The sequence below is a fragment of the Melopsittacus undulatus genome, chromosome 4 (assembly GCF_012275295.1).
Source record: "Melopsittacus undulatus isolate bMelUnd1 chromosome 4, bMelUnd1.mat.Z, whole genome shotgun sequence".
NCBI lineage: Eukaryota > Metazoa > Chordata > Aves > Psittaciformes > Psittaculidae > Melopsittacus > Melopsittacus undulatus.
In genome coordinates, this window is record NC_047530.1 from 13976940 (window position 1) to 13988987 (window position 12048).

At 43.7% G+C, this 12048-nt stretch overlaps 1 protein-coding gene across 5 annotated transcripts in view; it reads right to left on the bottom strand.

The window, feature by feature from the left end:
* TMEM260 (transmembrane protein 260) overlaps positions 1-12048 on the bottom strand; it is a 34626-nt gene that overhangs the window by 2628 nt on the left and 19950 nt on the right. For all 5 annotated transcript variants that reach the window (XM_013129872.3, XM_031051967.2, XM_031051966.2 and 2 more), the window contains 9 exons: positions 10571-10684; positions 8438-8617; positions 5970-6010; positions 5519-5602; positions 5028-5145; positions 4686-4858; positions 2867-3038; positions 1033-1181; positions 64-240 (listed from right to left, as the gene is read on the bottom strand). In XM_013129872.3, coding sequence (XP_012985326.2) covers positions 64-240; positions 1033-1181; positions 2867-3038; positions 4686-4858; positions 5028-5145; positions 5519-5602; positions 5970-6010; positions 8438-8617; positions 10571-10684 — 1208 coding nt within the window. The remainder of the gene's footprint in view (positions 1-63; positions 241-1032; positions 1182-2866; positions 3039-4685; positions 4859-5027; positions 5146-5518; positions 5603-5969; positions 6011-8437; positions 8618-10570; positions 10685-12048) is intronic.

Genomic DNA, 12048 nt, shown 5'->3' on the forward strand with positions numbered 1-12048 from the left:
GTGGTTATGCTGCTGGCAGAAGAATGATGAGCAGGAAGTAGCAGAGTTGCCTCTGCTTTGTACCTGCCATAGTCTTCAGTCCAGTTATAGAGATTTCTTGTAAGATGAATCCATTCTGCTGGGTCAAACACAATATTGGAAGGAACCAACTTCTCACATGTACCCCATGGCCAAAGCGAATAGCTCCTTCTCCAGGTTGAGTCACCTTCATGAAGACCTATGCAGACAAACACTTCTTTACTGCCAAAAAAGAACAACAGAGAGAGCAATCGTGAAGCCAAGTCAGAGACCATGGGCCACCTCACGCGCTTTAGCAAACCACACACACCACATCAAAAAGGGTATGTCTTTGTGTCAGTCTGCAAAACAGCAAGCAAATACCCCCCCTTGTGCAGCTAGCACAGAAGACACATCCCCTTCCCTGTGCTGGACCTCACAAACAACCAGAAGCCATAGGAGAAGCCTGTTTCTTCCTGACAGCACCTGGCAATGCTCTTCTGCCTACCCACACTTGCAAGGCTAACCCTGGCTAGTCTAAATGCAGATGCTACTCTTATTCATGGGAGTACTAATCCTTTCTCCACTCTTACTAAGCTATTTTTATATGATGATTATTCCTGGAATACATTCATTCTATACTAATCAGTTGGCCACAACATTCACAAAGGAGAAGCAGCAGCAATTTGCTCTCCAACCACCATCATTTTGAGTAGACAGGAAAGTTCTGTTTTTTGTGATGAACTGTATCAACAACAACAAAAATAATCAGTAAATATTCTCTTCTGATCACCTTCTTATTTTTCCTTCCTAAAACCCAAACCAACCTTAAAACAACATGCAACATTATATCCGGATGGAGTTACTTCTGCATAGATATTTGCTTTAATTGCAAAAATAATCTCACCACCGGGGAGGAAGTCAGTGGAGAAAACTGGTCTTTTGGATGCAATACCAAGCTGTTCTATAAACAATTTCAAGAAAAAAAAGGCTGAAGATTTTAGGAAAGCTGTTACATATGAGAGAAATGCTTACTGCTTATTTACTTGGAGGAAACGATGGAGATTAAAAGCAAGTGTCCCATCAGGTAATACTCCTTCCACAGGATTCCACCGGTTCCCAGGAAAATAAATGCCAGGTAAATGCTTTGCCAGCTTGGGTAAATACCATTCGTAAGTCATCATCTATCAGCAAAAATATTATAATTAAAACAAGTACCAAAGTTTTCATCCATTTTTACACCCAGAAGAAATGGTTTCTGCAGAAGTAATGACAAGCCAGGATCCACCTGACTAGGAAGCACCTCTATGGAAAGGGACCTGGGGGTCCTGGTGAACCAACCTCAATAGGAGGGAACAGTGCAGCTGCGGCAACAGCAAAGACCAACAGGATGCTGGGTTACACCAACAAGGGCTTCACCAGCAGAGATAAAGATGTCATTGTCCTATCTACTCAGTGCTTGTCAGGCCACACCTGGAACATTGTTCGGTTTTGGTTCCCACTACACAAAAAAAGATGTGGACAGGCTGGAGAGGGTCCAGAGAAGGGCCACAAAGATGATCCAAGAACTGGGAAGCCATATAAAGAAAGGCTGAGAGAGCTGGATTTATTCAGCCTAGAGAAAAGAAGGCTCAAGGAGACCTGATCACCATGTTCCAGTATTTAAAGGATGGCTTCAAAGAAGATGGAAACTCCTTTTTACAAGGAGTCACAGGGAAAAGACAAGGTTACAAGTTACTCCTGGGGATACTCTGGTTGGACACAAGAGGAAATTTTTTCTCGATGAGAACAATCAGTCATTGGAATAATCTCCCCAGGCAAGCGGTACATTCCCCAGTACTGGAGACTGCTAAGATTCAGCTGGCCATGGTGCTGGGGCATGTAGTCTAGGTCACGTTTTGCCTAGAAAGGTTAGGCAACATGACTCTTGAGGTTCCTTCCAACCTGGTATTCTATGATTCTGTGACTCTATTTGCTCAGTAAAGTCACCTGTAATTTCAGTGATGGCCTGGAATCACACCACCAGACTAGGTCATTAGTGTTTTCTGATCAGAAGCACATGGTCCTCACCATGGGCAAAACTATAAGAAAACACAAAATAGCTACTGCTGGTAAGACAGACAAGAGGGCTTTGGCTTGGTTAAATATGAGGCACTGGGTTTTGGGTTTCCCAACGAGTTGTGAACCCTTGTTGAAAAGCCAAGTGCAAGAAGTGATGTGGCAGGGGATATGTAGGGGTCTTCTGTAAGTGGGGTTTTTCTTCTCCTATTTCTCAGGAAAAAAAAGAAAGAGTACAAACACCACCCAGGGACACACAGCAGCTATGTTTTAATATAGGAAACAGAGACAGAAATACGCAAAACCACCTTTGGGGAGCCAAGATAACAGAGGGGACACAGCAAATGAACCTCAGCATGGTAAAGCCCATGAAAGAAATCCCAAAGCTGCATTGCTCATGAGGCAACTGCTGCCCTCCAGGCTGCTCCCAGAAGCCTTCTGCTACCCTAACATCTGTATTTCAGGTCCGCTGCAGAAAACAGCCAGGACAATGCCTCCTCATCAAGGCAAACGTAAGCCCTGTGCCACATCTGCATATCTGCTGTGGTGAAGGATTTGGGCTTCTCCTTTCCTTACCTGCTATTGCCTCCTTGTTGGCTTTTTTGAGCTTGAATGGGACTTGCACATCACGCTCCATCCCAGAGCTACCCACAAATGTTTAAAAAAAAAGCCGTTTTACTTATTTCTATATTATGAGTTTTATTTGAACAAAGAGACACCCTCGAGCTGAGAAAGGAGAAAAGTTGAGAACTTTTGCTTCCTATTTTTACATCTGTCTTTTGCCTCTTTTAATATTACTTTCTGTACCTACCTCTTGGTCCACTAGGATGGTATCTGGCCTCATCCCTTCGCAATAATGCATATAACGGAGAGCATTCCCAGGTAAGTCTCCTCTTAGCAAGATGACAGCACCCGTTGGCATTGAAGACAGCACATTCCTTGCAAACTTATCAACAACGTAGTTGTTGCTCTGATCACAAGTGCTTAAGAGAACAGATAAAAAAATATTATCTTAAAACCCAGCTATTTGCATTTTATGCACTAGGCACCCACAGGGGAAATCCGCCCTGGTCAGATCTAGCTGAAAAGCATCATCTCTCTTTGCAAAGAAACTGAAATATAGAAATGAAGCATTTAAATGACAGTTGCCCATAAACCAGCACCAGAGACATGAGCCACTACAGTTTTATCAAAATACATTCATTGCACACTTTCACCTTAATTATGATCTTTTTTCCTTGGGCTAAACCTAGACTTACTAGATGATGCTAGAAGGTGATACCCATTCTTTTCATGCTTCTAATTTAGCATTAAGAAACTAAGTTTTTGTAGCATCAGGCAGAAGTAGATTCAGATTACCTAAGATTAGATCCTTTTTGATACACAGTTCTGTGCATGTACACACTCCAGGTACAGGCCCAAGAAAAGGACACTCCATGACTCCACTCAGGACGTGAACTGTGATTGTTTCACCTACGGACCAGCCTTTGGGAAAAGATTTGTGTGAAGGAAGGATTGATGGGTATGAAGTATATGCTTTGTTGATGCCCTGGGTTCAGCAGTAGCATTCATTTTTTTTCTCCTTCTTAGTAGTTGGTGCAGTGCTGTGGTTTTGACTTTCAGCCTGGGAACAGCTCTGATAACACCGATGGTTTTAGTTGCTGCTTAGTAATGTTTAGTCTGACCAAGGACTTTCTGAGTCTCATGCTCTGCCAGGGAAGAGGGGAAACCGGGAGGAAGCAGAGACAGGACACCTGACCCAAACTAGCCAAAGAGGTATTCCATACCAACATCATGAGCACTATATAAACTTGGGGCAGTTACCTGGAAGGGTGAGATCACTGCTCGGGTCAGGCTGGGTATCAGTTGGTGGGTGTTGAGCAGTTGTATTCTCTTCCCTTGTTATTTCCCTTATCATTATTATTATTGGTGGCAGCAGTACTGATTTATGTTACACTTTAGTTACTGGACTGTTCTTATCTCAACCTGTGGGAGTTGCATTCCTTCGATTCTCCTCCCCATCCCTCTGGGAGTGGGGGGAAGGAAAGGGGAAGGGGGGAGTGAGCGAGCAAGCTGCATGGCTGACTGGGCATAAACCATGACAGTTGGTTAACCCCTACTTCACTCCTCCTCCTTGGCTCCCAAACCACTGCAGTCTTCAGCATGGTTATGGGATAAGGAAGCCCTTATCTACACTACAGATCAAACTCTTAAAAAAGGAAAAAACTTAAGAAAAAGCCCAAGGTGCAAGGAAACCTGAAGCAAAGCAAAGGAAGGAGAAGGTGTTGCTCAGGTCAAATGAATTCTGCAAATCTCCCTAGGAAATAAAGCACAGACTTACGAGGTTTTTTCATTAGGAGATTATGTATCTACAGTTTTCTTCCTTCAACCTACATCACACCCCCATATACAGCCTGCAACTGGTGCTTGGTGATTTTGAGGGAGATCAAACAAGGGAGTCCTGTACGCTACAACCATGCAAGCTTAGACATGATATGAAAAGTGCTTTTCCCACTTCAAGTCAAGGACAAACACCCCAGGAGTAGGGGGTTTACAGCAGCACCCCAACCACTTGGCACCCCATAGCCCTACAAGGCTGCTCCAAGACACGTGCCCAGGGGATTTGTTACCTGTAATTTGCCCAGACTTGGGAAGTGACAAGAGTGAGAGCGGAAAGCCACTCCAGCCATGGCAGCACACGGCTGTTCTCCACCATGGTGCTTCCGACTGAGGCAAGTGTGGCCAGCCCCAGCCCTGCCAGCACAGCCACCACAGCATTGCTTTGCATCCAGAATCGCTCCACCTAGGACACAAAATCCCAGAGAAACTTTCTGTTTTCTCAGCTATAAGGAAACAGAATAAGCAGCTGTATTTCTGCACCTTAGGCAGCTTCAAGAAATGTCCCAGTTAAGTGGTTTTAAGGCATCTTCCAAAAATTAACACACCAGAGCAGTTTTTGGAGTGCAACTTACCACACCCAGAAACAGAGGTTTCGTAATATCCAGATTTGCTCTCCAAGAGAAGAAAAGGGAATAAAGACAGAGCATTCCAGCAAAGAGCCAGATCACGGGTGATTTCTGCTGCTTTGTCCTATTAAACAAAAATAATAAATAAATAGCATTGTAATGACATGATAAAAAAGGAAACTAAAGTTGTATGTGCTTGAAAACCATTCTCTCTGCATACCTAAATGCACTTAATACAAGGAGCTGATGAGCCTTTCTTTACCTTTGCAATTCACGAAACTTCTGTTTCCAAAGCAGAAAACCACCAGGATTTCAAGATTTTTAAGCTTGTCATCTACAAAGCCACAGGGCTACAAGAAGCAGGGATATTTTGATCTTAATTAACAGATGACCACAGCCAATCACTGAAATTTTTGCACCATCAGAAAGCCAAAGAAAGCTGCCAGCAGAACCAGTAAGAAAGTGCACATTGGAGCATATATTCTCCTCCAACTTACGGCAGTGCTGTGTTCACACAGGCCACAAGTGCCAGGGCAAGGATGGGAAGGGAGAGCTCTGACTTCATCTGTGCCAGCTGAAAACTGAAGAGAAATTAGTGCATAGATGCATCATTCCCAAATCACCCCTTGCACTCAAAGTGTCAAAAGAAGCAGGGAATAAGTACAACAACATATTCCCATTCTGCATATGATCAAGCCTAGCAGAAATAGGAACAAGCTTAGTTTACATGTCAGGATTTTGAATAAAACATCACCAGGAAGGGGGATCCAACTATATTCCTTCAATAAGGAAGACAGACGGACATGCACACTGTCCCAGCACCAGACACACATGGCCCAAGCTCTGCACCAAGCAGAGGGAAGGCAGGACAGGAGCCACTTAGGCCAAAATCACAGCAGTGACAACAGGTTTCTCTCCACTACAATGTATAATTGAGATTTTACTCACGTCAGCATCTCTCTCATACTGGATCCTGTCTCAGACTTGGCCTAGATTATAAAGAGAGAAAACCAATGAGAATCACATATGCTGCTTGCTGAATCACTGGCGGAATGGAAAGTCTCTTCATTTGCTGTATGCTGAGCACAGAAGGCTCCTCAAAACCACCTCAGGTGGTACCCCAAGGTGGTCACAGGGAATGGGAATTGTTTAAACAACAAAAAGACAGCAAACTCTACTCAAACCTTCATTGCAAGATTTTCCTCCCATGTCCTTGTTTTACTTTATGTCACTGTGCAGGTTTACCACCTGGATAAGCATTTTTTTCAAGGCACTAAGAGCCCAATAGCTTGTGACTCAAGCACTTCATATGGTCTCCACTATGTCATAGAACCATTTAGGTTGGAAAAGACCTTTAAGATCATTGAGTCCAACCGTTAACCTAATACTGCCAAATCCACTAAACCATGTCCCTAAGTGCCACATCTACACGTCTTTTGAATACCTCTATGGACGGTGACTCCATCACTTCCCTGGGCAGCCTCTTCCACTGCTTGACAACTCTCCTGGTGAAGACATTTTTCCTGATATCTGATCCAAAGATCCCCTGGTGCAACTTGAGGCCATTTACTCTCATCCTTTATCTGCATGGTGCAATTATTTTCTGGGACATCTCCTCACAGCCTGAGACAAGCATGAGGGCTTCAGCTCCTGCTTGCTTACCAGACTTGCCCATGTCTCCTCTGCCCGACAGAGGCAGAGCAGAGTGAGATTTGTATGACATATATAAGAATTTTCATTGCAGACACCTGCAATCCATGGCACAGGTCTGGGGAAGAAGATATGTTCAGTGGTGAGGAATTACCTTCCTAGGTGCTTGTTGGAAAAGTGGTGGTTACCAGGTAAAATATAAGGTAAATGGATACAGGAGGTCTGGAAGGAATATTTAATAAAATAAAAATGCAATAGTTAATTGCATTTAAAATTTAATTTAAAAATAAAAATGAAAGAGAATGGAGAGCCAGCCCACAGCTCCTGAAGCATCTCTCTGCTTCTTGCAAAGCCTCACCTTGCTGGAGGCTGATGGCTTCTGGCCCCAGACACATACCTTGCAGGAGGAGACATTTCTGATCCTTGGCTTACAGGTGGAGCCTTCTCCCACAATCTCTCTGGTTTGGTTTTTTTTTTTACCCTGCTTGCTCTTAAAATGGAGCCATGGGACACAAGGGGTGTCTGTCCATCCAGACAGAGCTCTGGCATCAGCCCAACTGGCACTGGGAGCAAACGCTTGGATTTTGCTGCACTTACTGCTCCTGCTTCAGACAGTTCATCGTAAATGTGATTTGTGGTATAGGATTACACGCAGTCCATCATCCCTAAGCCTCCTGAACATCAACTTGAATTCATCACATTTGATGGAGAAAGGAGTTAAGGGATTTGCATGCCTTGGTATTGCTCTGCCCAATGGAGTCCCATTCTCAGGAGACGGCTGAGAACAGGGCAACAGAGGAAAACTCAGAAGTCCTTCAGAGGGTGGATTTTACCTCTGCAGGAGTTTTGGAAAGATTAAGGTTGCAGCAGTGGGAATTATCAAGTCTTCTGCCTCACAACCTACAGCCACCCAGCTCTCACAGAAGGCTGCAATGGAACAGCAATGGTATTGGATGTGTCACACTGGCTGAATGCAGGGGCTTAATTTCTGAGGATGTGGGGCTTCAGGACACCAAGGTGTGATACAGTATGAAAACAGTATATTTTTTCTCTTTTTTTCTCCCAGCCCTCTGCACTGACTTTTCTGATACAGGAAGGACAGAACGGGTGCTGGGCACTTGCTTTCCCTGGATAGCCAGAGCCAAACATCTAAGGCAGGGCTGGAGGAGGTAGATATTGACTCTATGCTCTGCAAGCAACCATGCAATATATCCCTCCTCTGGCAAGGGCACAGACCTGTCAATAACTCAAATCAGAGGTTTCTGAGACCCCTCAAACCTACCATTCGTTCAAATTCAGTATTAGTGGCAGGAACTTTTTCAAAGTACAGCAACGAAAACTGCTTGTTAAAATAGCTGAGTTTCAAATTATATAATAAAAAAAGGACAATTATTTGTCTTAAAACAATAAAAACACAAAATTGATGTCACCATCTATCTCTAGCAGTCTGCTCTTTGAGGGCCTAAAAATATGAGACTCCTGTAAAGCTCACATTAAATAAAACAGCTCACCCCATGAAGGCAATTATTTTCCCATATTCCCAGAATTTTTTCCATCCATTTGGGAATGGGAATTCCCATTCCATCTGGGAATGGCTTTTCCATCCATTCCCAGAAAAACTGACTTATCAGAAGGTCAAAAATCAGAAATAAATTTTTAAAAAGAAAACATTTTCCATTTTTTCCCCTGCAAGCCATTAATCATCGTAAAGGTTCTGCTATTGCCTAACCTAAAAGCGAGTAATTTAGAAAATGACCCTTATTTACCAGATTGAATGTCCCATATTCTTCCCTGAGAAAGTGGGTCAGAAATCCTTGAAAAGTCGTCTGGTCTCCCCATGTCCAGCGGGCTTGATTGAGGTAGGACGAAACCGGCAGATAGAGATAAGGCAGCAAACCAGCCAAGAAGCATAAACCCAACTTCAGCAAATGGCCTAGGGACAATTCCTGCACCAAAATATGTCATATTGCATAACAATGTTTATTTTAGTTTAATCATACTGGAACTTCAAGAACAGATAAAGAAAAAACATCAAATATATTTACACAGAGCTGATCTCTCAATTTGTAGTAAGTCCCTACAAAATGCTATGTTAAACCTTACGATTTTGTGGATTACTAGGAAAATGCATCAAACTGATCTCCTTTGCATGGCAGGGTGAAATTTAAGTGAAGCAAATAATATTAGCTAGGACTCATGAGTATCATACTCATTGCATCTTTCACATTTAAATCATGGCATGACATGCATAGATGGCTGAAGCACTGCAAGGCTGAGATAACCCACTTTGCAGTGATTAAGAGTTGGCTGGTATTCCATCTAGTAAAAAAAAATGTTGCTCTAGTTCAACTACACACATCATCACCATCATCAGGAGTCAGGTTTGCCATTTACTTTATCACGATTACACTGGCTAAATTGGATAGGCCAACTTTTGGGGTGAGATTTTGAAGACTGCCTAAGGGGTCAGGAAGACAAGACTTTCAAAGGGACTTCTGTGCCTAACTCTTTTAAGTGCTTTGGAAAATCCCACCCTAGAATATTGCATGCTTGCTTTACCATTAGCCACTGCCCTGTCAATCAAAGCACTTCAGCAGCTGGGGTTATGGGGAAGAGGCACCATTCAGAGTGATGATCTACAGAGCAGAAAAAGTAACTTCACAATGGTGGTGGCCAGAGTTGCTTCAGAAGAAAGCTGGCTCTTTTTTTACTTAAAAAGTCACTGTTACCTATCCATTATCCGTCTTATTAGGTGGTTTTCCACAGCAGGCACTGGGCTGCCTAAAGTATTTCCCAGGAATGTTACACTGGCACAGGACTGTACTTGCTGGAAATCACAGAGGTCTCTCTAGACCTCCATGGTTCAAAAAAAAACCCCAAGAACAAAAAAGAAGCTCTGTTTAAAGAACACAAAAATATATCAGAAGTGAGTCTCCACTGTTAGAGGAAGTACCTAGTCTGAACAAGGTCTGCTGGAGACACTGAAGATATATTTGATCAAGCTTGTCTGAGCTGCATCTTTTCTCCTACAGCTTGCATGCTTCACTTCAGACATAGTTACATCCTGTATAACTTGAGAGCAGGACCTCTGATAGGAGATGAAAGGCATGTATTTGACTACATCAGAGGCTCACTGTTTCACCAAAGGTCAGTTTTCCTTTGGTCTTCTCCAGCTGGCATGAGCCAGGCACTCTTCACCTGAGAGCTGATTTCTTCTAGGACTCTCAAGTCTTGGCTGCATTAGAGACGGAGGCCACCAAGCCTGGCACATCCCAACAACATGCTGAAGAGGAGCTTCCCTAGAGACAAAGCCTCTGCACCCTTCTTGCTGTGTTGCTTATTCTGGCTGCATCTGTTATCAACAGCAGTCACAAGATACTCTGCAACAAGTGGATATGGCTTTTGTTTGTTTACAGCAGGGAACCAACATACAGAAATTCATCTCCAGATGAGCTGGTGGCATGAGAAAGCCACTGCCAGCAGCTAGGAGAAGCAGCGCACATAGACTGCACATGCCTGTGACTTCTCACCAACAGATAATTTGTCTGCTTTCCTGTTTGGACATGCTCTTATTTCCTACATGCTGAGCAGCTGTTAGCTCTAAGTACTGGTCTTGTGCTTGCTCACTGGGTGTTTGCAAGCAGTTGGGGCAGAGTACTCCTGTGACAGGAGACACAAGCAGGTCACAGATTGCTAGTGTGAGCAAATCCCCTAAATTGCAATCAGTGGCACTGGCATCAGACAGAGGGACTGCAACTCAGTAGGTCATGACTGACTTGTTTAGACAGACCCATGACTGTCCCTGTTTGCACATCAACATAGAACTAATGCAACTGCCTGGAAAGAAGCTCTACTCACTCCCTTACAAAAATAGAGGTATAGGTCACCAAAATACATACCATCTTTCTGAAAAGCTGTGAGAGAACCCAAGGCACAATGCAAGCGATATAAAGCACTATTGTGTGCTGATTGCACAAACTGAGCCCACAGCAAAAGGCACCAAATTTAGAGATCTGAAAGAAAAAAAACAAACAACAACCCATCCCATTCACAATTACTCTTCACAGTCTGCAAAAATATTCAGAGACCAAAACAGCTTCAGTATAGCCCATAGCACCCTCACAGGAGAAAAGCTAGTGTATCAGTGAGCACTGGTCAATCATAACACAGACAGTATAGGCTATTTTTTGTTATTTGCAGGGAAATTCATGTGTTTAACAGAAAACATTCTTTAAGAATTGTCCAGCTGAACGGTTATGACTCCACACACACAGAGATCCTAGACGGCACCCTCACATCATAAAAATGCAACAGGGTTCAATTCCTGACCCCCTGCTGCACAGCAGTTAACTCTGAATGAGGCAATTTATTTTTTTCAGAAGCCATACACTAAAATAATGCCATTATGTACAGAGACGTCATTTAATGAAATATGAATGACTTTCCCCTTCTTCAGGCATAGATGGCTGAAGTCAGGTCTACACAAACTTTCTTAGCAAACAGAATTAAATGTGATAAACCTCATTAGTCTAAAAGCTCATATTAGAGTGAGACCACAGAAGAGCATGAAGATGCTCAGAGGGCTGGAGCACCTCTCCTATGGAGATAGGCTGGGGTTGTTCAGCCTGGAGAAAGAAAGGCTCCAGGGAAACCTCAGAAAAAGCTTCCAGCACTAAAGGGGCTACAGAAAACCTGGAGAGGGACTTTTGATATGGGCATGTATAGGAAAGATTTAGATCAGATATTAGGAAAAAATTCTTCCCCGTGAGGGTGCTGAGGCACTGGCACAGGGTGCCCAGAGAAGCTGTGGCTGCCCCATCCCTGGCAGTGTCCAAGGCTGGATGGGGCCTGAAGCAACCTGGTCTATTAGAAGGTGTTGCAGCCCACGGCAGGAGGGTTGGAACAAGACGATCATTAAGGCCCCTTCCAATGCAAGCCATTCTATAATTTTCAAGCACCTCTGAAAGGGTTTTCTGATAAAAAAGGTATTATATCCATACTGTGCAACACAGTGCAGGGTATTTCTGATACTCATTGAGGATTATTCACAGGTTCATTATTGGTACCATGGCCCTCCCTGGCTGATGCTAAGGAAAGCCTCTCTCTGCCCCATTCTGCCACATGCTCTGTCTGTCCCACCACAAGACCAGTGCTGAGTCCTCTTCATTCACAGGAGGAAGACAAAGCTACAAGAGCAACTCCATACAGAAATCTTGGGTCAGTGCCACATACACCCCTGGCCACTACTCCTCCTTTGAATACGCCTTCTCCTCCACAGTCACTGGCCACTTGGTCCATGTTACAACCTGAATTCATGCTCAGGGCAGCTCCTTGGTGGGCTAAAGCCACCAGAGTACCACAGACACTATTGGACCAG